This window comes from Epinephelus moara, chromosome 18, assembly GCF_006386435.1.
Source record: "Epinephelus moara isolate mb chromosome 18, YSFRI_EMoa_1.0, whole genome shotgun sequence".
Classification (NCBI taxonomy): Eukaryota; Metazoa; Chordata; class Actinopteri; order Perciformes; family Serranidae; genus Epinephelus; species Epinephelus moara.
Window position 1 is genome coordinate 33,840,146 of NC_065523.1, and position 27,968 is coordinate 33,868,113.

General features: G+C 42.6%; 1 protein-coding gene across 1 annotated transcript; it reads right to left on the minus strand.

The window, feature by feature from the left end:
• rnf216 (ring finger protein 216) lies at window positions 1-27,871 on the minus strand. Its single transcript, XM_050068484.1, has 17 exons — window positions 27,760-27,871; window positions 26,721-26,854; window positions 25,124-25,254; window positions 22,763-24,130; window positions 22,530-22,606; window positions 21,240-21,348; window positions 18,884-19,045; window positions 18,664-18,775; window positions 18,207-18,340; window positions 16,916-16,966; window positions 14,732-14,869; window positions 13,910-14,058; window positions 12,587-12,665; window positions 5,917-6,014; window positions 2,876-3,098; window positions 2,016-2,085; window positions 1-882 (listed from the first exon to the last, which is right to left on the minus strand). The coding sequence occupies exons 2-17, from the start codon at window positions 26,785-26,787 to the stop codon at window positions 497-499; spliced, it is 3,354 nt and encodes a 1,117-aa protein (XP_049924441.1). The 5' UTR covers window positions 26,788-26,854; window positions 27,760-27,871; the 3' UTR covers window positions 1-496.
• Between the last annotated feature and the right edge of the window lie 97 nt (window positions 27,872-27,968).

The window sequence follows — 27,968 nt, forward strand, 5'->3', positions numbered from 1 at the left end:
AACTTAACACTTTATTAGAAAACTGTGTGGTCTCACACGTTACACAAAAGATACAGAAGGGAATGCTAACTGTTTTTTTTTTTCAATTATGTACTCAAAAATATCTGTATAAACTGGAAATAAATTGTCTCAAGATTCTAAACTGTTCATCAGTTCAACCCCAAATTTGTCCAAACGGAAAAAGATGAAAAAGAAGGAAACCAAGTAACGGGGGATCCATTTCGTAATCAAGTCCCAAGTTCAGCGGGAGAAGGCAAAGTGTCCGAGTGTGTATGTCCACAGTTCACTTATCATTTCAGTGTGTTTCATCAGCTCGACACAAAGCGATGCGTTGAGCGGCAGGTCCGAAATCTGCCTAAGCACGCACGAGCTGTGAAAACAGATGCAGAGAACAAGTAGAAAGCGGTGACGACCACCGATACAGATACAAAATCACATCAGATCCCGAAAACAGCACTGAAATGAGAAGTATAACTGCAGCGAGTGTGTCTGTGTATTAGAAGCGTCTGTAGTAGCGGTGCGGCGGTCCGTAGTGCATGGGCAGGTCCATCATGTCAATGTTCTGGTGATGAGGGTTGATGGGAGGATTGTGGTGGTGATGGTGGTGGTTGTTGTTGTTGTTATTGTTCAGAGGGGGCAGGTGCTGTAGGGGGGGCACGTAAGCAGCTGGGGGCTGCCGGGGAATGACGTACATCCTGCCCTGGGGTAGAGGCGGTGGGTAGCGGGCACGTGGAGGCACGAACAGAGGGGCTTGTACCGCCTGCGGGTGAGGAGGGGCTGCGGGGTTCGGGTTGGGTGGGTTTTCCGGGGGCGGACCCACACGTGGCCGCTTGACATCAGTGATGGGCTCTGGAGGAGGGCCGACCCTCTTCCCTGAATTATCTAAGAGAAGAAGAAAAAAATAAGAAGTCATGGATGAAGCAGATCTTCCTGTACGGTTTGATAGCTTGTTGAAATGTTGTAAGACTTCCTGCAGGTTTGATTCGAACCGGCCTCAAACGCATCCAGGCAAACCAAACACAGGAAACACTCCTGCAACTGCTGCCGGTTTATGGTGTAAACAGCCAACTTGTCTGAATAAATAATGGTTGAAAAGACAAAGAGGAAGCAGCAGAGAGGAAGAATAATGTTGCTGCAGTGCAACGTTTCCCTGCCAGGGAACATAACTCACCACATTTCTACATCAGGGTGAAGAAAAAACACTGGACGAGATGATAAACGGGACAGAAACACTGAGCAATAATTAATAGTTCCAACAGCTCCAACTAAATCATTCATTTCAGTTTTCATAGTGGCCCTTAACACATTCTTCCTCTTACCTGCAGTGCCATTAATCAATCTAGATAGTTTTGGTGCAAGTTTAAGAGTGTTGGAGATGTCTGTCTTTTCTCGGATATAATGGAAGTAGATGACACTCAGCTTAAATTTGGGCCTCCTGTATCGTCTGCTCAAAGGTAAAAGCTCGTACTCAGCGAGGAGAATGTGGGAAGACTCAGACAGTGTTCTCTGTGCATGTCTGAGAACAGACCGCTCATACAGTGTGGAGGGATTGGTGTTCCTTCCCCTTCCCCTTCCTCATGACCTTCATGGCTGTCTGAACCAGACAAGGAAGTTTGGATTTTAACTCCACAGTCAGATTCCCAAACCATCCAGATGATAAAATAAATCAGCGTGCATCTACTGCTCGCTAGCTAACATTAAAGCACAGCTTAAGAGGATGCCATTAATGTTTACATCTCACGCTGTCACACACATGAGCCTCTCGTCCTTGAGTAGATGCACGCTTCCTTCTGCGCTGTGATACAGTTGACGGGTGTAGGCTGGCAGTTATTGGCGTTTTGAGCACCACAAGCCGAGTGTAATCTAGGCAGACATCTCTACAGCTGACATCTCAAACACTCTGCAGCTCACATCAAAACAATATAGGCTGATAAATAGCACTACAGGCGAGAGGAAGAATATGTGTTTTTAATTTTGGAGAACTGTCCCTTCAAAGCTGAACAGTGAGTACTGACCTGCAGTTTTCTTATTCAGCTCTGCCTCTCCTTCCTTCTGGATCTCCTGAATGATTCGCTCATCGTCTTGCTGCAGAAACAAACACAGAAGTTGTTAGTGTTTCAAAAAAGATAAAGGAACAACTGTTTTACTGTTTTATCAAAGTCAAGTGAACTCTTGAGGTACACAGATAATTAATTGAGAGAAGTGTCCTGGTCTTTGTACAGTAGCTACACCTCAACCTTCTAATGCGTAAGAATAAATCAGACTTCGGCCAACACTGCCTTTGTTAACCTGCAGGCTTGTTGTGTCTGAGTCTGGAGAAAACAGTCTGCAGAAAGGTCAGAGCTGCTGTGGAGGGACTGCAGTTTGTTTTAAGAAGAGCCAGTGTGGTCTAAACTGTTATAAAACAGACAGTTCCGATCCTTGTATTATAATATACTCTATGAACACATCTTGATGAGAGAAACCTTTCAATAATGAGGAGGCAGTCGACCCCTTCACCAGCCCTTTAATGGCCCTCTGGTAACCAGTATTCATCCATTTCTTGGCAAAGCCTTGGAGACCAGCTCTTGGCCAGCTCTGGTGGCTCTCTATTGCTACTGGAGCATCTCCAGCTCATTAACTACTCAGGGTCTAATTGTTGCTTGTGGTTGCCAGTGATACTGTGGCCATGTCGCTGTGGGCGGCCACAGTGTCAGATGGTCAGGGGTCAAAGTGCAGGGAGAGTGAATGAGCATGATTGTGAGGGTAAAGGAAATATGTTGGGACTGAATGTGTGAATGACCACACCAGTAAATCTGAAAACACACTGTAACAGAAATGAGCTGCTGTTATCTTCAAAATAAAAGCTCAAAGGCAGAGAACACTGAGAGATTACCGTGGGGTCGGTCCACAGGGAGCACTTGCGGCAGTGTCGACAGGGAGCGCCAGGAGAGCGGGCGTGCTGGCAGAAGTGGTTGTAGCCGGTGATGGGCTCTCTGCAGAGGTAGCACATGAAGCTGCCACAGCGGCACGACATCCGGTTGCAGCCCTCCGACTTGACCAGGCCCGTCCCGCACTTGACGCACTTCCTCACCCGAGCTGCTGTCATACGCTCCTCACTGCAGCACATGGACAGACAGGGTTAAACACAAACTGATGAGCACGAGAGTGAGACAGAGACATAACAGCGCTGCCAAAAACACATCTGACTCTTTGCAGATAATCAGATGACCTTTCTCCTCAGAGTCTCAAGGCCAGAGTCGTCCTTGTGTTTTTTTTAATCTTGTAGTGAAATGAGAAATTTAGTCTGCAGCTCAGGTTCCTGTTAGTTTTTCCTTGTGAGCGTTAACAAGAGGCCGTAACCCAGAGGTTTGTTTCAGGGCCAAACACACATAGTTTTCCTGTGAAATATTTTCATTCAACTTGTTTGCTGCAGCTTTATCATAAAGTCAACATGACTCTGGGACACAAGAATAAATCAGCCCACTGAGGCACAGATCCCCTTGGTGCTACACTGTTAACCAGTCGTCTTTCTCATGGCTGTCATCATTAAGTTTTAATCATTTTTCCTGCCTGATGTTTAGCTTTGGTTCAGCACGGGATTGGTGGACTCAGAAAGGTATATTGCGCAGTTTTCTGTTACTGTTTGTAAAATGTATCGCCAGTGCAAGTGAAGGCTCTGACACACCAAGGTGACAGTCAGTCGTCGGTCAATGTCAGGCCATTAGTCAGTGTCTGTTGCCCTAGTTTTTGCAGCGCGTCTCACATGGCTGTATCTCATCGGCCCTAGGCGGCCTTTCTTCAGCTGATACAGCATGTTAAATTGGCTTCTGAGCCAGCAGAGCCTGTCGGTGAATAACATCACTGTGATTGGCTGTTCAGTTCAGTGCATGAGAAGAGAAAGGAAGTGAGGAAAGTAAACAAATGCCTCAAGTCAAGAGAGAGTGAGACCAAACCAAACTTGTTATATGAGGTAAAATGATGTTTTTAGCCAATGAGCTCTTCAACAGTTTGTAATTGTTTGTGTTATTGTTTGCTAGCAAAAAACAAGCAGGTTGTGTCGTTAATGTGCTAACTGGCTAATTAGCGTCTTGAATCCGTCCTGTCGGTCTTGCGGTTTCCCTTTTTGAATGATGAATACAGAGTACCGCCACTTGCTGCTATGGAGATTTATTTCCTTGCATGCAGGTGCAGAATGTACGTGCTAGTTGGTCACTGGCTGTAGTCTTGGGGATTGTTCAGGTACAACTTTTTGGACGAGTCGGCCTTCGTCCCCACTACTTCTTTGATGTGGGTTTGGTGTGTCTGGGGCTTAAAAGTGAGGGCATACCTCAGACTGGGGTGTCACCTCACTATCATTGCATTTTTTTCAGCCCTGCTTCCTCAATTTTCGTAGCTTCCTCTTGGGACACATGTTGCTTACAGTCTGGCATGCTGTTGCTAACTTTTTATAAAGTCCCGACCTCGATTCCTAACTTCAAGTGCATGGTTTAAACTATGGGTTGCTAACCCTGTGTAGCATCTTGTTCATAAGCTGTCCATAGTTTAGACGACAACATGCATTCATGTTAGTGTATGTTAACAGAGAAATATGATGTATGTTGATTAATATGCATTAGTTTCTATATTTTTGTCACGTAGAATATTTTAATGTTTCCTTTTACATAGCTTAAAACTGTGCTTTTTCTCAATTTTTTTATGTTTGATTTGATTTTGATCGAGTTCTCATTATGTATTACTTTAACTATTAATCTTTTTGAGAGGCTTTTCACCCTGGGCTGGTTGGATTGTGTATATATGGGTGTGGTAACCATTTTTAAATATTCTGACCTTGAGAAGATGTGACTAGGATCAAAACTGTCAGTGTGCTGGAGTTACCTTTCATTGACACTAGTGGATAATTTCACAGAGGAATCGAATGATATTCATAATAAATATCTTGATATAAAAATAATAATTATCTTTATTGTTACAGCTCTGTTCTGAACAAACGTTTACTGAGGCCCCTCCCAGCTCTTGATCATCTGTGCTTATAAGAGACCGAACCCTAAAATCTGAAGCGGTTTGATGTTGCCATCGTGATTCTTTTAGTTAGGTCCTGTTAAAGTCATCATGTCCGTGCCGCTCAGACCTGCTCCACTGATCTTCCTACCAGGCCACTTCCTGTCTCTTTCGGCACCAGGAAGTAAGAAGATCTGAGCACGGCTCAAAACAGGAAGTACTGCCTGTGGGCCTGCTGGGCCACGGGAAGCAGCCGGCTTATCCACTTCCTGGAGTGTTGTCTGGGAAACTGAGCTGTTTACCCAGCATCCTCTCCGAGCGAGGAGCAGAGGGGACGGCAATGATAACAGAGAAAATCAACAGGGGCCTGCAACAAAAACGCCGCTTCGTTTCCACCAAGCAGTCCGGTCCAGTTCAGTTCAGTTTGTTACACATTACAACGGTTATTTTTGCGTTTCCGTTGTCAAAGGTTGTGGCTGGTACCAACAGAACCGCTCCATACGTCCCGTTTTTTTTTGTCACGCCTTAGCACACTGATCCAACACTATACGGTGAAAATGTCAGCGTTCAACCTCGTTCCGTGGATGATCAGAGAGGTGCAGACGTTCCTGTGCACCTTTGGTGAAGAGAAACCCACCCTCTGATAATCAAAGCTTAACCAACCACATCTTTGCTTTTTAAGTAAATTTCGGTTGATAATTAGATAAATAAAAAGATTTTAGGCCTATTACTTAAAAAACAGTCGACACCGGGATTTCTGGTAAGTAGGCTATGATGCCGTGGTGGTTATGGTGGCTGAGCAAAGTCAGGCACAACCTGTCTCCACACCCTTTAAAGTTGGCACAGAGTAGGCACAAGAGCAGCACCTAGCGCCCGACCTCGCCTCTTCCAGGCTGTTAAAGACGTGACATGTGTCCCTGCCCTGAGAACACTTACAAGAGCACCCTCATGCGAATCTCGTCCCTCTCCAGGACCTGCTCACACGTCTTCCCCACATGCTGCTTCCACTGGACATGGCACTTTCTACAGCTCTCCTGAAGGAAAAGACGAGACAGCAATTATAAATAAATGTGTCTCGATTATGTAGAAGAGAAGAAAGAGAGAGAAAAAATAAGAAAACAAAAAGAGTGAATTGTTTCCTTTAACATTTATTCACTTGTTATTCTTTTAATACATCATTAGACATCAGGAGATTATCCCACATTTCCACCTCCACCCATCACTGCTCCTCGTCTCACAGTAATCCTGCTGAATAAGAGGAGCCCTGCAGTCAGAGTCTGCTCTATATGCTGCTGGTGCTGCCACTGCAGGGACTTGGACTTGCAGACAGACACAGCGACTAGGTGTGGCTCTCCCTGCAAATGTGTGTGTGACTGCAGCAAGAGTGTGATTTGCTCGCCGCTGACTGCTTGGTTGCCTAGAAACAGCAACTCCATCCTCCAACCTCCAACCTCCCTTGTCTTGTCAGCCCTGAGACGTTAGGCACGGACAGCATCACTGCACACACACACGTGTTAGCTAAGGGTTGCCTCCCTTGCTAACCCTGAGCTAAGTGGTGTCACCATTAATATTTGAACCGCTCATCTAATATTGAAGAGCGTGGCATGTGACAGCTGATGCAGCACCAGTGTGATGTAAATCTCCATGGCAACCTCCAGTCTGACCCTTAACCTCAGTCAGAGACACACCCTTGACGTCCTGTGACCTCTTTGCACATCCTTCAGTCGCTGTGTGTTGTTTTATTATTTCAGCCACCACAGGCTTGTAGCTCTCACAATATTCACGGAGACAGCTCTGTGTGTGTGTGTGTGTGTGTGTGTGTGTGTGCAAGGTCAGCCAGAGGGTGGGGAGCTGAGCTGGAGGAGCTGAAGTTTTCGTTGGCATTTGGAACGGTTCGGATGGAAACGCCTAAAAGCTCTCTGAAGGACCTTCAAAGTTAAGTTGTAGTAGCGTTGAGCAAAGGAAGAGTCGTTATTTAACACAAGACAGATGAGAAGTAGACCAACTGTGCTCACATTTTTGTGTCGCTTCTGATTTATAAGGGCGTATCCGAGCAGAGAGATGCATGAGCACAAAGCAAAATGAGACTCTTTGGTTTCTATTATCAGTCAAACGTGGGTCTTTACTGGAGGGGTTATGTGCAAGCCAAGAGGGCGCAGAACTGGACAGAAAAAGCCAGATCACACAAAGACCTGGAGGCAGAGAGTGAGGAGGGGAGGAGGACGGGAGGCAGAGCGGTGAATGATCGCCCCCTAGTGGTAACCTAGAGACCAGGAAGAGGAACAGCATGAGAGAGAGTGACAGCGTGTGTGTGTCTGGGACATGTTTAACAAGCTGTTGAAAGGCAGGAACACACCTGAGTTCTTATAGCGTGGCTAAAAATACAGCCCGTGACGTCGGGTGTCAACCCTTGCATGGGGCGTGTCTTCCCCGCCGCCTCCCGCCAGCACCATGGGGGTTATATTTCAACACAAGTGAGTGCAGCACCATGGGGGTTATATTTCAACACAAGTGAGTGTCAATTCAATCAATCAATTTTATTTATAAAGCCCAATATCACAAATCAGAATTTGCCTCACAGGGCTTTACAGCATACGACATCCCTCTGNTTCCCCAGAAAGTTTGCCAATGATTAACGAAACCCACATCATGTGGCTGAAAGGTTGTAGACACGCACATGATAGCAATGTGTGCAACTTGCACCGAGGAATTAGTGCATGTTAAGCAGTTTCTACATCCATTCATTCACTCCACCCATCCTGTTCTAACTTGTCCTCCCTCTCCACTCCCTGCTCTCCTCTCCTCTCCCTTGGGTCCTACCCTCCTTCCTCCCCTCCTATCCCCTCCCTCACAGCATCACTTTCCTCCATCTTCATTCATACCTTGCCTCTCCTCCTCTGGATCTTTTCCTATCTCGTCTCCTGCGGTGCAGCCGGCTGCAGCAGCCCTTATAAGGCAGTGCGAGCTGCTTGCACAGCCTCTGATTGGGGGGCTGTGGTGAGAGTGCATGTGTACATGGGTGTGTTTTTTTTGTGTGTTTGCAGGGAGGCGGCTTTTACTGCAATCAAGATGTGATAATACATGCAGAAAGACTCTAGCGCACTGATCCTAGCTCTTGTCTGCACTCTGACAGCCTTCCAGTGGCCTACATTTTACATTCCTCTACTCTCATGAAGTAATCATACGCAGGCCAGCAACAAGCCCGTCCAAATGTCCTCATAACCACATGTGGAATACATTAGTGTGTGTGTGCGTGTGTGTGTGGAGCAGGAGAAAGGAAAAAAAGAGGGAGGAGAATCTGGGTCAAACTTGATCTGAACCACATTTGAAATGGAGGCAGAAGTGTGTCCAACCAGTGAGAGACCAGTAAGAGGGGAGTGGAGCGTGCAGCCGGCCAATGAGGCGGCGGTGTGGCAGAAGGCGGGTGGGCTCAGAGAAGTGTGTCAGTTACATAATGAAGCCCCTCCCTGCTCACAGGCGGAGCGGGCCGACTGTACAACTGTCTTCAACTGAGATTATGCCGACGGGGAGCGGGATAAAAAATATTGCATACATAGAAACAAAGAAAAGAAAGATAATATAAAGATCTATGTGTTACGGATGCTCTTGTGACAATATCTGGGTTTGCGACCACACAGAGAGGAAACACAGAATCTCCAGACAACACACACCAGAGCAGCCACAGTCTCACATCCTGATTTCTCCACACAGTAAAGAGGAAGCAAGTTGTGTCGACTTTCTGTAGCACTTGACTTACTTACCAAAAAAAGCATGAGCGCCTCGATGTCAAACATTGAGCATAAGACCTAAAACATGTTGCAATAGTTGATCTAAATATGCAGCTGATATTGTTAGATTTTATCTTAATATTCAGAAAAGGATCAGCCCAAAAGATATCTGGAGCATAGCTAACTTTTTTGTATCCTAGGGTGTGTGTGTGTGAGTATGTAATGGGATGCAGCTGTGCAGACACACTGCAGGGCAGCCACTGTGAACCTCTGGCTCCACCTAGAGGTGAACTGACAGAACAGCAGGAGACACGACAAATTATCTGTGCAGAGCGTTTTGCATTTACACAGCTTAGACGTTTATGAGATTACATTTAGGGCTCTGCTGCTTTCAAGTGAAGATGTTACTGGGACAGAAGGACCTTCTCACCGTCCAGTGGTTAATGAAGAAACCACAGCAGGCAAACTGGTGTTAAAAAACACATGATTGCTTTCCTGCCAGAGTAACTAGTGGAGCCTGGGTGAAGTCAGCAGATGTGACGTGACACAGAGACAGAAGATCTCTGTGTGCTGCCGGACAGAGAGTTATGTAAATGTGTCATAAAATACTAACAAGCTTAAAGGGGAACATATTAAAGTGCGTTTTTAGATATTGGGAAGTACTCAGGTCTACACTAGCTGCAACTAGCTTAACAATCAGATCTCTGTTGCACTGTGAGTTATGTAAGTGGTGGCATTTATCAAGGAAGAAGATATAAAAAGACGTTACCTCTGGTTCTACGCTAATAAACTGCTAGACTCACATAGTCAGACCTGTCTCCACATTTCATTCGAAGCACTGCACCCATTTGATAAGATTTAACTTCAGAGACCTCTATCTGAAAAGATTCTGGTTGTTAGGAATGATTAAGACCAGAATTATATCGCTGTTGACTACAGTTGAGGAGATGACCATGGAGGAAGTGAAAGTTTTGATCAGAATAGTCACTCTTATGACTCTTAGTCAGATAGTGAAAATAAACTACTCCCCAGAACCACTGACCTTGCACAATAGTGTCAGGAGGGAGGCGAGGCCCTGGCATAAAATTTTTTTTTTTTTAAAAAGACGCCTGATAAAACATTAAAAGCCGTTTTGGCATGTAGCTTGCTAGCCTGGAGATTGCTGTGAGAATGAGAGGCAAAGATTTCTCACTAAACTAAGTGCCGGTTGGCGGATCAGATACACGCAGAATGAAATACTATTATTTCCTCCCAAACCCCACCAATTTCTCCTCCTTTTCTCCAGTACAAGAGAACGAAGATTTCTTCATGTTCTTGCGCCATGAGTCTCTGCCATGTTTACTGTCTACCCGGCTCACTGCTTCCTGTTTGGTGCAAGAGAGAGCGCAGCTATTGGTTGCTTACAATGTTCACATTACTGAACTTCAGTGTTTGTATAAGCCAAGATTAAAAACTTGCATTAAACATATTTAAGATCAGTTGTTTTGATCTCATGTCTACATGTCAGAAATGCAGATCATAACTTCCCAGAGCCAAATGTATCATTTCCAAACTACTTCTTTTGTCCAACCATGAGCAATTCACGACATGAAAACAGAAAGACAGCAAATCATAACATTGGGAAGCTGAAACTAAGAAATGTTTCCAATTTTTGTGTCTATAATGGTGATTAATTTCCCGTCAAATATGTAACAAGCTGGGTTTCAAGCTGAAGAAGTTTGGGAACCCCTGGACTGATTAGAGACTACTAATTTCAGCACTATATAATATATGGGCCTAATATAAATCAATCATTTACTTATCAGCCAAAACGTTAAAACCACTGACAGGCGGAGTGAATAACATTAAGCATTTTGTAACGATGCAACATTCTGCTGGGAAACCTTTGGCCCTGGCATTCATGTGGATGCTATCTGACATGTTCCACCCACCCAAACACCGTCCCAATGCTCACACTTCCCCTCAAAATTGGCCCTAGCCCTTGTTTTGGCACGTTCCTGCGAAGGGCTAGGGTGTCCCAAATTTTAGGGAAGTGCTTTTCAGCCCTTAAAATTCCCACTTAATTTGAAGGGCTGTGTGATGCACACTTATGACCCCATCTCAACTGAGGGGGAAATTGAATTTCCCAGGATGCATTGTGTGAAAATGTTTTTATTTTTCTTCTTCTTCTTTTTTTTTTTTTATTCGACATACCTGAAACAAATCGACCAGGAGAAGAAGGCGGCGAATGCGTTTTCTATTTGCTGCGTTTCTTCTCTCTTGATTTGTTAAACGAAGAAGGATGAAGACAGCCAGCGCAATAGGCAATACAACCACTGGAGCCGGCATTTTGGAAATGAGTGCAAGAAGCCTAAGTCGACGATATGCGTGACGTAGGTGAACACTTCTGTTACGCTAATTTGCATAAAGTGGCGTCCCCAATCCCCCCTGCAGAACAATGCCCCATGCCACACCGCAAAAGCTGTTCAGGAATGGCCTGAGGAATGTGACGAAGAGCTCAAGACATCAACCTGGTCTCCAAATTCCCCAGATACCAATCTGCTTGAGTATTCACGGTACGTGCTGGTACAGCAGAGACAGCCGTGAACCATGTTCAGGCCTCCTTGGTTCAGAGTTGGCTCTGACCTGTCGAGACATGAACACAGAACCTTTGGGGGTGTCGTGTGCGAGACATGAACACAGAACCTTTGGGGGTGTCGTGTGGTGTCTGGCACCAGGGCGTTGGCGGAGGATCCTTCGAGTCCTGTGCGTTGCAAGGTGGGGTATCAGCACGTCCCACAGATGCTCCATCAGATTATGATATGGAGAATTTGGAGGCTAGGTCGACGCCTTGAGCTCTTTGTCACATTCCTCGGGTCATTCCTGAACAGTTTTTGTGGCATGGCATGGGGTGTTGTCCAGCTGGGGGAGCCAACAGTGTCGAAGCCATGAGGAGTGATACTTGCACTGAAATGGTGTTTGGGTGGGTGGAGTGAATCAAGTGGCATCCACATGAATGCCAGGCCCAAAGGTTTCAGAGCAGAACATTGCACTGTAATGTAATGAGATAATCAATGTTATTCACTTCATCTGTCGGTGGTTTTAATGTTTTGGCTGATTGGTGTATACTGAAGGACTGGTGTCAGTGTGCCAAGAGGTGAATACACACATTTGTCATGTTGGGCTGTTGATCTCTCCCCCATTGCAGGAATGTAGTGATAGTAGGAATGTGTGTGTGTCAGCAGTGAGTGTGAGACACAAGATCAGAAACTAAAGGAGACAAAGACGCATCAGGAGAAAGAAGGGAGAGTTGTGTTTGTGTGGTGAGAGTCAGAATATGATTGTGGGTGTGTTTGTGTGTGTTTTCTGCCAAATAATGGAGATTTTAGACAGGAATCCATGTGACAGCCTTGGCAGACACAAAGCGACGCCTCCCCCTGCATTCCTCAGACAGAGGGAGGAGGCCCTGAGATAAACAGAGAGGGAGACAGAGGTGGCGACCTCGCCAGATGGAACCATTTCATCATCAGCAGAGAAGTGTTCATCAATCTTTTCGATCCTGACAGACTTGATCTCTTTCTCATGTCCAGGCCGCACTGAGATGATGTATGCTGATGTGGACGCTGCTGCACACAGAGCTCTCAGGTTTTTACTGTCACGACGGGCTGAATTATTCATGATGTTCAATTTAAAATCAGGTTCAGTCGCAGTCGTTTCAACTCTGAGCTATATGTGATTACAGGAGATGATGCATATATGGTGCAAGAGCCAGAGTGTTAACCTACATATTCCTTTACAGTTATGGTCTGTAGAGGAAGAGCAGTAGCAACACAACGACCTGGCTTCCCCCAGAAGTTTAAAGTGTTTAATGAACTAGATAAAGACAGAGTGGGACTGACCTTGCGGCAGCGAGGGTTGGGACAGCTAAACAGAGACATGTCTTTGTCCAACAAGGCTGGGAAGTTGCAAAACGGACACCTGAAAAAAGGCCAGACAGGAAGGAGGGTTAGGGAGTGAAATTTATGATACAGCTGTACATGAGACACAGATAAAAGAATCCCACAGTGAGGAAACAGACAAACATGACTTCAGGTCCCTTATGAGTGAACAGATCCCCTTTAGACCATCAGTTCACAGGCATACATACTGACATTCAAAATGCAATCAAGAAAAACTTTACTACATCGATCCAGGAAGATCTGTGGAGCATTAACGCACTGGTCTGAGTACAAGTGAGACTATGGGCTCTGTCTTACACCCAGTGCAAAGCTGCGCACAACACAGCTCAACTGTCACTGGTAGTTTCAAACCGACACACTTGTCATTTTCGCACCCATCGCCCACATTGTGCAAGAACCAAATGTGTGCTCCACGCCTATATGTGCCCCCATGGGTGTGTAGGTCTTAAAATGAGGTGTGGTCAGACGAACTGTTGGTGAATTGATATTTTGAGGCAGCAGAAAGTGATTACACAACTGACCAACAAATTATCTGGTCTTACGTTAGTATTTCCTGCTGTTTAAAGGGTACATTATTGAGATAGTAAGATGCACCTGCATTAGCAGATTCATAACGCACGTATACTCTACGTATTTCCCATAAAAGGACACACAGATGGGTTGCTGGTGAGTTAAATAATACATAAATGAGAAAACATTAATTACATTATTTAAAATGTGAACGTAGAGAGCAGAGCTGCCGTCCGACTCCCTGTAAGGAGAGACGCTGTGCATACTTACACACGAGGAGCAGCATAACTTCACTGTTTTTTTTTTCAGTAGCTAAAAGTTTAGTTCTGTTTCCTCTGTCAAGATTATAACTACAGATTTTAGTTTTGCTGCTTAAATGTCCCACGATATCTGCTGCAATGACGTTACTGCTCTTGCTGCATTACACCATCTCTGATTTACCCAAGTGGGTTGATAAGTGGGTGGGAATGTCTTTTTGTCCTTACTGGTTCTGTTTGTTGTTAATACTCTGTACATATTTATTAAATTACTAATAAAAACACCTTGTTAAACATGAAGAAAACTGCACATTTTCACATCTGAGGAGCTCAAACTGGGGATTTTTGGGCATTTTTTGCTTGTAAATTGACTGAAACAATTAATTGGTAATTTAATCATTTTCATTTGATCGCTGCTCTGCTAAAAATGGAAACATTACGGGAGAAAAAAAATGTGCTCAGCAAGGAGTAAAAGAATCCACACACACACTCTTACCGCACAAGTTCATCAGCACAGGTGGCAGCGACCGCCTCCTCCGCCTGCCTCTCGTAGTATTTACACAGTATGTTCTCTGGTAGGACCTTCTCCAGCTCACACACTGGGTACGAGCACGGGCAGCCCCCCTCCATGCAGCTCAGCTCTGACTGCAAAATAAACACACACAAGTAATTACAAACACAACCGCCTTCAGCCAACACTCAGCAACACACACGTATGGACAATGTGAGCTCCAAATGTATTATGTATCACAGTCCAAACTGACGTATGTAAAAGGAGGTAGAGTAAAAATTAAAAACATCTTTCACTACAATTCAATCCAGCACAACTACAGTGTCATAACGATGAAGCAGCAGCACCACAGAGGAGTTATTACAGAACTGTTTTATTGGATTGCATTACATTACACAGGCCTACCTAATAAACTGACAAATCTATATGTGATTAAAGATCTGCTTTGTTCAAATCTGTTCAAATCTTGTATAGGCTTATTGCTTGCCTTGTTCTGTGACAGTGTTACAGATTAATAAATGTGATTCCTTTCATTTCAGCGCAGAATAAAAAGACTTGTAACCTGCACAGACTTTTGAAATCAAACAAAAAAAATCTTCTGCATACGATTTGCAAAATATAGCTTTACAATAAAAAAACATGTCTGACTGTCACATCCTTTTATAAACTAATTCTCCAGCTCAGCAAGACATTGGGTTTTTACAGGGAAACTCATTTATAGTTGCCTGGCAACATTCACAGTTATGTTCTACTCAAACGTGAGAAAAAACACTGTGTGTGTGTGTGTGTGTGTGTGTGTGTGTGTACCTTTCCGGAGCCAAATACTGCCTCCTGAGCGTATTTGACCAGGCACTCTTTACAGAACAGGTGGCCGTCTGAACACTGCGTCATCTTCTCAAACGCAAACTCCCCAAAGCAGCAGCCACACTCGATCAGTTGGCCGTCCTGGAGACAGAATCACACAGAGATGGTTCATGTAGCTCAGAGGTTTTTAAACTTCTCTACATTTTTCAGGGACTGTCTTTTCAGAAAATGTATGGTGTTTGGTGGCATCAGGGCTAACTGTGAAATAAAACTGAACTTAAATGGTGTTGAAATTGAAAAGAGTAGGCTTCGACTTACTACGAATACTTCATATTAAAAAACACAGAGACATATCGAGTATCACAGTTTAGCCAAAAAATACAGATGCATGATTTTTGGTCTGTATCGCCCAGCCCTGGTTTCTCCTCAGTCCTCTTTGTTAAGCTGAATAATCAGCTCTTGGTTTCTTGTTAACCTTCATGTCAAATCTGTGCCTGTGTTTGTATATATTGTATTGTTAACTTGTGATGCCATATGTGTCCTACTGTGTTGACATTTGGAGAAATGCATATAAAACAATTATGGACCCTATAATTACACTTAACAAAAGAGCTCTTAGGGCAATGCATAAAGCAGCTTATTGTGAATCAACTAATCCACTGTTTATAGCATCTTACACCTTAACATTTCCAGACACTGTGTATTTAAAAACACAGGAAATACCTTTTTCAAGTTGTGAACAAAAGCCTTCCTGTCTGTATTATATTTTTTAGTAATAGAAGGACATACCCCTTCCAAGCTTCACAGGTTCAACCCCAATTTCTCACCCTTTTGCTTTAGATATGGTATAACTGAGGGCTCTTTCCTTCAGTCCACCTGGCAGTGTAGTAAACTACAAGGCCTCTGGCAGGGGATCTGTGATGCTTTATCCACAATCCATGGAGTCTCTTTTCCAGTGGATCCTCAAGTATGCCTTTAAGTCAGTCTCTTAAAGTCTAATATCAGTTTGCAAAAATGTATTGCAATGAGAGGGAAGTCAGATCTCCCATTACCTGTTGGATTGCACCTCTAGAGAAAATAACTTACTCACTAAAGAATAAGATTCACTCGCTCTATAAAACATGGCAACCTTTTATTTTTTATGTGGAAAATCTCCCATCCATATTTTCACCACACTAGTATTATAAGAGGCCATGCAGCTGAGGATAAGACTACCCTCCCTCTCAAACCCCCCACCCCCCATTTTTGTAGTGTAGTATTTCATTTCATTTATTTGCATTGTTACGTGTCAATGTACTTTATTGTCTGTTACTTTATTTTTGAAGCGTTCGCAGTGTAAAGTTGATGTTTGTGTATTGTCAATTTGTGACTGTGTGCTTTGTACAATTTGAAAAGCTAAAATAAAATATACAAAAAAGAGGGTTGATTATTTATGAATCATGTAAAGTGAGAACCAGTGTAAAATACAATTGTGTTTAAGGTTTGGGAGTCAAACTATGAAATGGGCCGAGTGCTAAATTCAAACTGTGTAGTGCTCTGTTGAGTAAGTGAGTGAGTTTAAAATGCTAATTTATCACGATTTAAAATGATCAAAATGCAAAAGAATTGAGGATTATAATTTAGCATATTATGTATTTAATTATTAATTAATTTATTCCTTTGTAGCTGATATTCTGGGTTATCTTTTGGTTAATATAGGATAGGCTAAAATAAGCCTGGAGCTTCAAACTATTACCGAAATAAAAATTATTCATTCAGAGTTAGCAAAAGTGTCAGATGCTGCATGGTAATAAAGCCGATTAAACGGTTAAACTACCTTCAAACCAACATATTCTATATTAATATTAACAATTCAGCTGTTTGACTCTGAGGGAAATAATGGAGGATTTATTTTAAACCAGGTCTTAAAATTACTATTAGAGTAACTAGAATAATACTAATGTAACCATCTTAACTATACACTCAGCAGCCACCATGTGACTGGCCAGCCAACACTATCTCGAACAAGCACACCCCTTTCAAACTACAGTCATTTGGTCTTTACGCCACAGCACTATTCTATATTGTGTTGTCATAGAATAAATGTTTTGGAAATTTAACTGAGGAACAATTTTCACACAAAATAATGATGAATATGATGCACTGTGAAGGTTACATCAGTTTGGCCGAGGTCTGTGAGCTTCCTACCTTCTTGTATTCATCCTCATTGACCTGCAGAGCCAGGAGGAAGTCCTCGTGCTGGAGAGAGAGAGGAGGTTGGTTAACTGTGAGATGTTACGTGCACTTTTGCTACACTCCTAGAAACAGTGTGTTTGTGCTACACCTGACAGCAGCCATGCCTTGCTAAGTGGAACAAGGTCAGCGTCTGCTATTAAATTCTCTGGTTAAAGAAATGTAGCGTACAGTAACTGAGCAGCACAAGGCGATAACTGGTGTCTGTATAGATTCGTTTTTAAATTCTGATTGGCTGCAGGGTGTCCATTAATTCCTGATAATGGTCACCTACTAAGTAGTAGCATCAACCTGTATCTAAAATGAGTAACCATAGCAACAGGTTAAGCCACCTACAAGTCACTGCCACACATTATGAAGCAGAATCATTTTCCAACACTGAGTGTCGTCCTTTAGTGCCTCCTCCTTTGAACACAGGGTGGTGACTGCAACACACAAGCTACATACGGTCAAATTATACTTACTGTCTGTCAACTGTACGCAATGTTACTGACTCTGAATCTTGCTAGCATAACGTTAGCTTTCTGACTAATAGGTAAGCCAAGGGGTTCTATAAGCTGAGTGGGTGAGAAATACCTCTTGTTGTTAAGTCGTATCTGAGGTTCATCCTATTTACTGGAGCAGTGAATAACGTTTCTATTGCTTACGAATCTTATGGGAGGGTAATGATTGCTCCAGGTATTAGTCAGACCCTCAGGTGTTACCAGGCAAACTAAGTTATGGCTTGTAACAAACTTTGGATTTTGATCTCAACACGCATAAAAATATAAATGAATCGTCTTTGGGGTTTTTTTATTTTGCAAGTGACCATGGTATAAGCTGGATAATGCCACTGAGGATTATTACCATAATCAGGGGTTAACGAACTCTGGAGGCAACTGTCCGATGTGCTCCCCGTCGTCTATATTTCTTGATAACGCACACCTTGTCGGACATTGTCCCTGACTTATCTGAGTTATCTAAACGTGTCCTGCTGTAGAGTGATGTGCTAATAACGTTAGCATGTTGTATTTGTTTGGAAAACATGTTTGGTATAAGACAGTTGTGAGTTGTAATGGAGCCAAATTATGTAAAATATTGTTAAATGTTGCTGTTGTCCCTGGATTTATAAGAGAAGAGGAAAAGATCATTAGCTGCTAGGTTAATTTATACAATGTAAAATGCCATAGGCTTGTGCTAATGACGTCAGCATGCTGTATTTGTGGGGAAAATGTGTGCCTGTGTGTATGAGTGTGTGTGTATGTACCTCTGCCCATTCCTTGGCCTTCTGCTGATAGAACGAAAGCTCTTTCTGCACAGAAGCCTCCAGACTGTTGTACGTCCTGTAGTAGCGACGGTCATTCTCCAAGAAGTACATCCTCTTTTCAAACTTAACTGAACCTGAAACACAAAAGGAACCTTGTGAGTGAGACATCCAGTGCCCGGCGAAGGTAGGTTTGACAGTTAACTAAAACAGCTTTACTACAACGCTGCTGAAACCTGAGATTTCTGAACAGAAAAAAAAGTGTTGAAATATCCTCCCATGATGCACCTGCAAGATCTGCAGTCAAACTCTGTTCCTGAAGCTTTTGCAAATAAAAGAACAGCAGCAGGGCTTTATTGTCAAACACTGGCTTGTGGGAGCGAAGGAACAAAAAGTGTACACACATTCAGTGAGCAGCAGCAGCAGAGTGCACACAGACAGAGTATAAAAGTTTGCTCACCGTGCTCAAAATGGAAATCGACGTAGCAGCGCTCCGAGGAGGCTCTGCTCCGTCGTCTCTTTCCTGAGGGGTCGCCTGAATCTTGCCACTTCTTCAGAGCTTCACATAAGGCCTGGGAGAGCGCGGGTGAAATTTGTTAAAAAGCGCACAAAAGCAAAGAAATGATTAAACTGTAACTGCATTCCCAAAGATGCAGGGTGTGCTATGAGACCACAGGTACCTTGCGTGTGATTGCATAGTGTCCCTTCAGAGCATTGAGGGCCCATTTGATGTCCTGACAGCTGAGCATCCTGAAATCTGCCATGAGCAAGTCGGCAGCCTGCATCACAGCCTCAGGTCCCACCGAGCCAAGTTTGGCATAGTCAAACAGGTCCTCTGTCACCTGAGGAGACCCGTAACAGAAGCATTAACACAGCACAGACACTGAGATATCTGATTGAAAGATGAATATAGATCTGTCATCAAAACATGAAGAGAAAAATGACTGTGACTGAGATTTTGACGCATGAGGCTTTTTTTCCGATTGCAGGGTGGGTGGGAGAACAGCTGAACCGTCAGGTTTCTTGGCAGCAGAGACCGAGGGTGTGTTTGTGAACTATCTGCTGTTTTGTGTGAGTCTGAGAGCTGAGGTGAGATTCTTTCCTGTTCTGTACTTTCATATGAGTGTGTGTAGAGTACTCTGCTAAAAGAACAGTACAAATAAAGCCATAGTTTCTCTCTTATCCATGTGAAACACTCACATAATGTAGATTTTTCTTTCAGTGTATTCTCTGCCCACAACAGTGAGGAGTCATGTGGTGACCGACACCAAGAAAAGCTCCATCAGAAAATATTTTCATCTGCTAAGATTGACTGATATAATCATGTAATGAGGAACAATCTATCCTTGCTTGTTTTTCCAGTTCTTCAGTTTACATGCACGCTGTTCGAGATGCTTACTGTGCTGGTGAAGATGTTAGATGAATACTTCACCATCCAAATGACCACTTGTATTTTGATTTCTCACCCTGCATTAATGTTTAATTTGTAAAGAAAACTTTTTCTTGTTTGCCTCTACAGCGAATGAAGAATCCAAAAACTGCACATTTTTGATAAACTGATGTCATAGAAGACATGGCATTTGATGACGGCAAAATATGTGTTTACAAACTCTCACCCAACTCGTGCAGTATAACCCAAGTCTCATTTATCCAGTCGAATGTTCAGTACTTTCCAAACTTACAGCCCTTTCCGACGGGGAACTGAACTGAAAGTGAAACTTATTTATGCTCTCTAAACCCCCTTTTTTTTTTTTAACTTAAATTTTTATTTAGAACAACATCGGAGCACAATTCTTACATCACATCGTAGTTGCAAAGTGTTCTGTTTTTGTTTTTTTCCTCCCTTTTCTTTGTAGGGAAGGTAACACAAAATTCAAACACAGGTAAAACATTTGTTATATGATTATGCTTTCAAAGACAGTCCTAGTGGTATGATAAATAAACATATTTCAACCCATGAAAACACGCGGTAAAAAACAAAAACATACTAATAAATATTTTAAAATACATAAAAATAAAAATAATGACAAATTAAAAGAAAAAATAAAATCAATTAATTAATTAATAAAATAAATAAATTAGTATGTTAAAAATTAAAGAATAGACATCACTTTTCTTGTGCTGCCTTCAGACACCTTTCGCAAGTATTAAAACCTTTGAACTTTGAGCAAATTGGTGTGACTTTTTTCAAAAACATGGGGGGAAAAAAGGCAATGAGCAACTTGGTAAGAATTGTCCCATAAATTGCAATACAAATATATATATATTTAGAAATGTATTTTTAAAAAAAAATCTAGGGGAAAAAAAAAGAAAAAAGATAGGGGAAAACACTTTCTTTTCTTTCTTTCTTTTATACTAATTTTCTTGTTTTTAATTTTCTCTATCTACTAATTTCTTGCTAGTTTTTTGGCTCATTTCTACTTTCCTTGCTCATTCCCTTCTTCCCATGTTTTTTGCTCAGGTGTCAAAGGGTTAAAAGCCAGACTCCATTGACAAAAACACTAATTTAACATCGCTGAACACAGGAGCTGCTGGTCCACCACTGCCTTGGTAAGACAGTTAGTTTGTGTTTTTGTGTGTCTTTCGTGTTTTAAAGGGTTAGTTCTTATTCACCAAAGTCACACAGTAACACAAACGAACTAACTGATCAAGGCAGTGGTGGACCAGCAGCTCCTGTGTTCAGAGAGATAAAATTTGTGCTTTTGTCAATGGAGTTTGGCACTGAAGGGAGCATAGGTAAGTTTCACTTTTAGCTGTCTGTTTGGGAAGTACCTAGCATACTACTGGATAAATGAGACTTGGATTATACTGTAGGAGTTGTGTGTGTGAGATTTTGTTAGCAGATGTTTTGACATAGTTTTGCTGTTGTCAAACGCAGACCCCTATGACTTCTGTTTTTCATCGTTTACAGGTTCTACAGGTTTCATTCTCTTGCGGATTCAACAGACACAAATACACACACACACAAATACACACACACACACACACACACACACACACACACACACACACACACACACACACACACACACACACCTCTGTCTGGGTGTCTCCAGACTCCAGTAGGATGCTGGTGGGAGCTGCTGTGGCTGCCACGGTATCTCCCCTTGGATACTCTGGATTCTCCAACAGCAGGTTACAGATACTGGAAACACAACAGAGGGGAGCTGCGTGAGAACAAGCTTACACAGACATACACACAGTTACATGTACCATGGTCTAGTAATACCCATCAATCTACACAGAACAAATTCAAGTATACAGATTTAAGATTTATGCTCTATTGCATATGAGGCAATAAAGTGTACACCAAATTTAGTTTTGAGTAAGAAAAAATACAACAATGATACATAATAATATAGTTCAACTACCAGGTCAATACTCGTCTTGCCTTTGGAAAATGTCATAAAAAATTTCAATAAAATATTGGAAGAAATGTTGCAACAATATAAATGAAAATGTTGGGAGAAAAACTGTAAAATGTTGGAAAATATTAGTAAAATGGAAAAATGTTTTTAAGTATTTGTTAAAAGTTGGAAAAATGTGGGAAATCAAAAAACTTTGACAGTTCAATAAATCTTTTAAAAGAAATAAATATAATAATAATAAATATTAGTAAAATGAAAAAATGTCAGAAAATTATTAGTAAAATGTCAGAAAAATATAAATATGTTGTAAAATTGCTGTAAAAGTATTAGTAAAATGTTAGAAAAAATGCCAGAAAAGATATTTTAAAAATTTTCAGAAAAAACTTCAGAAAAATTATTAATAAAATGTTAAAAAAAAATCTGAAAAATGTCAGTAAATTATTGTAAAAACATCAGATAAATATCAATATCAATAATATTTTGTAAAACTGTTGTAAAAGTATTAGTAAAATGTCAGAAGAAATATCAGAAAACTATCAATAAAATATTGGAAAAAAATGTAAAAAAAAATATATTAGGAAAATGTTGCAACAAAATTAATAAACATTTGGAGAAATGTAGGTAAAGTTTTAGTTAAATGTTGGAAAAAATAGCAAAATGTCAGAAAATATTAGTAAAATATAAAAATGTCTTAAAAGTATTTGTTAAAAGTTGGGAAAATGTGGGTAATACTTTCAGTTAAACTTTTGACAGTTCAATAAATCCTTTTAAAGAAAAAAGGAAGGGACCTACATCTGAATAAATCAAGACACAAAAAGATTCTCAACTCCACAAATATGAAGGACACAGCAGCAAATCTAGAAACCTGATCAGATATTAAGTTTCCTAACAAGTTGAATCAGTTACGATCAATTATATTAAATGCTGGAGAAAAAAAAGGTTGATGCTTCTTTCTTACACATTCAAGTCTTTCACATTATTCTTTTGGATCAGTTCTGCTACATAGGCTTCGTGGACGTCTGGGAATAGATCCAACTGTAGAGGGTACACAGAGAGTTGAACAGGCGGGATGTAGTCGGGACAGAGGAGGTGAGAATATTCAAATCATTTAACTTGATATAAACCAACTGATGAGGCAGATAACAGAGAAGCAGACCATACCAATGCATGCAACACTTCTGTGATACTCACAACACCAGTGATTAGGGTTCTAACGAGGGGCTCCTGCTCTGCTCTCCCTCGTGGTGCAGAGGGACCAGGCCGTGCATCCTCTATTCTGGGAATGTCCTCTGGTGCAGGAGGGACTGCGACCAGACCTGGGGCTGGATTGACTCGTTGGGGAGCTGGAGCTGGTGCCAGAACAAGACGGGCCTCTCCCCCATTTTGGGGGACTGAAGCTGCGGGAGCTGGTGGAACAGGAGGGTTAGAGTTCACGTTAGGCACCCTGATGTGGAGGCTGCGGGCTGGTAGGACCACACCAGAGGCACCAGCCTGTGGCGGAGGATTGGGAACAGCCTCCCCAGGTGCTTGGCTGCCCAGGATGATCCGGTGACCTGCCTCTGGAGGTCCTAGTCTCTCCGGGGCTGCAGCTATTAGCACTGCAGGGGGGATGACCGGTATCACCTGAGGGGGTTGAGGGGCCTGGGCTGGAGGCTGGGCAGGGGCCTGGGCCAGGGGCTGGGGTTCGATCTGAATAAGATTGCCGTGCATGTGGTGGAGCGACACAGGCTGCAGCAGGTTCTGGGGCCTGAGCTGCAGCTGGGGTTGGGTTATGAGAGCAGAGGCTTGGATGCTCGGCTGCTGGGGAAGAACAACTAGTTTCACCCCCTTCACCTGGATGAGATGGGGCTGTAGCATTGTAGTCGCACTGGACTGGAGCTGTGTAGATGTACCGGGTTGTGACTGTGTCCGTGCGTGAGACTGTGACTGTGCAGATGAAGTACTGGCCTGAGGATTGTCTTGTGAATGAGTACTTGTACTCGCCTTTTCTTGAGTCTTTGCAGAAGAACTTGATGCAACTGCGTAAGAATAGTGTGTGGCACTGGTAGAGGTACTCGCCTGGGGCTCCACCATTATGTGTACTGAAGTGCCAGCTTGTGGCTGTGTAAGTCCAGATGTGCCAGGCTGAGGCTGATGACGTACTGGTGTAGGTGCTCTGGATGTGTTGGCGCTAGCCTTGGCATTTGTGGAGGTAGATGGGGTTTGAATAGACACTGCATGGAGTTCCACTTTTGTGTGTGCTGAAGTACCGTCCTGCTGTTGTTGCTGTGAGTTTGTGTTAAGTTTTGGCTGAGACAGTGTGTGTGATGACGAGCCAGGTTGTGGCTGTGTGTGTCCGGAAGTGCTAGACTGCACCGGAGTCTGTGTCCGTATGGCTGGCCTTGCTGCAGAGGAGCTGGCCTTGGCATCTCTGGAGGTAGAGGGGGCAGAACCAGGGTCCCCCGTGGGAACCCCAGAAGTTGCGCTACTATGACCTACAACTTGAATTAGGTTGTGTTGCGAGGCCCCGCTCCATTTTGCTGCTGGGCGAATCACGTGTCTGCGAGCAGGAGTTAGCGGCTGCAGGAAAACAAAGAAGGCAAGAGACAAGCTGTTGATGAGTGGAAACAAAGATGTTACTTCTGTTGTAACTTCTGCAGCTCATATTACTGACAGCACCTACTGATAACAGCACAACATGGCAACTGTATAAAAAAGTAAGTGATTAAACTTGTCTAAAAAGTTCAATTTTTTTAAACAAAGTAACAGGGAAACTTCAAATAACAAGTCTTTTTTATATGCACCAAAAGGTCCTCCTCTAGATACATTTAAAAGTACTTAGATTTTGTTTAACATTTAAAAGAAACTCTTAAAAGGAGCTGGAAGCAGATCTATTCTTTCTCCCTCATTGAGAAATGTATGGATCTGCTGCTTGTGGTAGGTTTCATATTTACTTTCACATTCATTTCCCTGCTCGCGCTAGGCTGACTGATTAAAGAGCAGTGCATATCAAGATACCTAGTGTTAGGGGAAACATGGATATGTCTGTCCCCCGTCTCAGGTAAGACGTCTGTTGTATACCAGAATACTAGCAGACATATCGGAACGCTAGGTGTCGTTAGCATCTTTTATTTATGTTGTGTGTTAGCTTGTTAGCTAACTGGCAGTGGCTGATACAGCAATAGAGTCTGGTTTACATGCAAAACCTGCACACTCTCCCATGTTTGCTGTCAAAACTTTCACTATGCTAATGCTAACTCTACTCTCTGTACTGCCAAGTGAAGGTTTCAGGTTTCTTTGTTGGTCTTGTGTCAAAGTCTGTTCCCCCGTTGTTATGCATTACCTTTGTTTCAGTGACATACCTAATCTAGCTCCCAGCGTATGTTTGAATCTCAGGTTTTAGGGAAGTGCACAGACATTGCCCCCTTCAGTAGAGGAATCTGATAACACTTCTCTAGTGACAACCTCCGCAGATACAAGTCAGTATTGTCAAGGTTATTTTAGGGGACATACACAGAAGACAAACACATTTGTGAGTGGAGGCGGACTTTAAGAGAAGATTTTATCTGTCACCTCTAATATGCTGACGTCGTCGTCATCTGCATCGTCCGGGACTAAAACAGGGCTGGCAGGTACCAGAGTCAGAGGCTCCTCGTCTGAGTCATCGGAAATGGTGATGAGCTCCCTCTTACGTGAACGGGCACCTACACAAGCACAGTGGAAAGTAAATATTACAAACTTGTATAATGGCATAGGTCAATACTGACTGTTTATGATGAATTTATTATGTCGATCAGAAACATTCCTGTTTACTGTTTATGTTTATCTTTGTTATAGTACATTAATCCCTCGGGGGAAACGTGCCCTCTTGACCAATCTTAACTATTTAGGAAAAGCTCCAGTTCTGAGATTACTGTCAAGGGCCATGGAAGGAGTATGGGAGACTACAGGTATAGTAATATTAGCCGATATTGGGCTAGAGTCCTACCGACCAGGCCAATATATTTATTTATACTTATCTGCATGATCAGAGGCAGTGTTCAGCGTTAGTATTTTTGTTCTCTTGCCCAAGCAGGTAGATTTCTGATCCACGTACCCAAAGTCAATTTGTACTTTCACCTATACAAATGGTTTCATTTATGAAGAAGGAGGGCGAGTTGGCATCCCTCTTAGCTGCCAAGCAAACTATGTCAGTGCAGCAACATTTCTTGCAAAATGTCCGTTTTATCCTCCTTGCTCTCAATTTTTTTTGCAAACTATACAATACATAGACATAAAAACTTGGATGAGCACCAATTTCCTGATGTTAAATTCAGACAAAACTGAAGTTATTGTTCTTNGCAAATTGTGATTTGTGATATTGGGCTTTATAAATAAAATTGATTGATTGATTGACATAGTTGGAATTTTGTCCGCACCTAAACTCCTGTGTCCAGCATAACTGAAATGTGTTCTTGCACTTTCGTTCATTCTGTGCTTGTGCAACTCTCAGCAGAGACGAGAAGGAAACGAGATGGCTAGCTCCTCAGCTAAAAAAATTACGCTTAAATATTTTATACCAAGTGTCCAATCAGGCAAGTGAGGTGCTAGATTCAATAGCCCAAATGTGGCACTTTACTTGCCCCGTGCAATCAGGCAATCCCTTTTGAAAAGCCCTGTCAGTGGTGATATTTCAAGTGTCAGTGCCAGTGCCTCTCAGGATAAATGTAAGCTTAAAGTGGCACGCAATGATTGCAAAGCAAATCAGGCTAGTTTACGATGTGTAGATAGTGAGTTTTGATTTTTCATATATATAGTACCAACCCTGAGGTTTACGGAGATGCTGATAGGTTCATTTAGTAGTTTCACCTCTATTTTATGGATTATTTTGAAGCCAAACTCTTCAATAAGTCATTTTGGAAACATTACATTACTGTGACGCATTTATCTTAATATGTCTGTGATGTAAGACAAAAGTGGGACATTGATGCTAAGCGTTTTGTACTCATATCCATTATGCTGCATGTCAGTGAGCAATGTTGCTTGCGATTAAGAACGACAACCTTGATACTACATCTATCAGTCTTATTCAAAAACTACAGTGGATTACAGTGTATGATCCCATACTACTAAATATCTGTCATAAACTGGCACCAGAATGTATCGCGGTTGATGTGAAAATGTGTCTCACCTTGGCTGCGGTGGACGTTGAAGCTTGCCAGGTGAATGACATCATCATCACTGCCTCCATCTGCCATTGTGAAACTACACTTACCAGCTCCCTGAATCAGCCCACACACAGAGTCACTGCTCAATCAATACCATCTACTCCACACACACACACACACACACACACACACACACACACACACACACACACACACACACACACGCAGAGTTAGGTGTTGGTATTCCCCTGGAATTATCACAAATGTTTTCACTTTCAAATGTGTGATTTATCATAACATTCACCAATCACGGGAAGGGTTGGACTCCACCCTATTACCGTAAATATCCCGATGACACAGGGCTAATAAATAACTTATATGGGACTATCCAATAGCCAGCGTGTTTACAAAAGAGGACTTAACAAAGATGAAGCTTGAAATAAAACATGAGAAGCACAGTTGAGGGTTAGGATTTGTGTCATCAAGTAAAAATTCAGTTCAATTCCCACTTTATTTCTCCCGGGGGGGATTAAAAAAATAATATTAGCGAGCTAACTAAGAGTTGATTCATTGTGACGGCCAGCCTGATCCCACCAGATTATGTTGAAGCATTTACTCCGTCATCTTTGCTTGCTAACCCAGCCCCAGTCGCCCTAGATCTGATCAAAGTTGGCATGAAATCAATGTAAATCTTACATGTTCAACAGCAGAGGCTAACACTGCGAGCAGCTGGCAATGTTTGAAATACTAGCTGTGTGAACTTGCGTTTTGTCCGTCAGCTTGACATTACTTTAAACACCGTGACGTTAGCTTAAAGTTTCAAATGCTGTGGATAAAAACAAACATGTCAGGACAGAAATCGATCATTTCCGCGCAGACACACGGAACAAACCACTGCTCTCGGCTAAGCTAATGCTCATTAGCTTGGGCTTGCTAGCTAGCTAGGGGGTTAAGTAGTTAGCTCACTTCTGTCGGGATTTCTATTCATAACATGGCTTCAAACGTGCAACGTACAATTTAATATATACGTATGAATAATACACAGGCAGAAATGTACAATACCGCAGCTTCGTGGTGGATAACCAATACAAAACGCCTTCTTGGTGGACTGACAATCCGTGAATACCGAAACAAACTGCCAAAACAAGAACAGAATCTACGTCACGCGTACGGTGCGAGAGCTACGTAAAGACAGTGGACTTCTGGGAAATGTAGTCCTTATGGAAAAAACCATCCCTAGGCCTTTGAACAGAGGAAAGATTCAATTTACA

What these genes read in the sequence shown, in the direction of transcription:
- rnf216 (XM_050068484.1), bottom strand. Translation starts at nt 26,787, where the DNA reads ATGGCAGATGGAGGCAGTGATGATGATGTCATTCACCTGGCAAGCTTC. An exon ending in AGGCCAAGGAATGGGCAGAG is followed by an intron (nt 16,967 to 18,206) that starts GTACATACACAC and finishes CTCTCTCTCCAG; the next exon opens with CACGAGGACTTCCTCCTGGC. An exon ending in CCAACCCTCGCTGCCGCAAG is followed by an intron (nt 6,015 to 12,586) that starts GTCAGTCCCACT and finishes CTTTTCCTTCAG; the next exon opens with GAGAGCTGTAGAAAGTGCCA.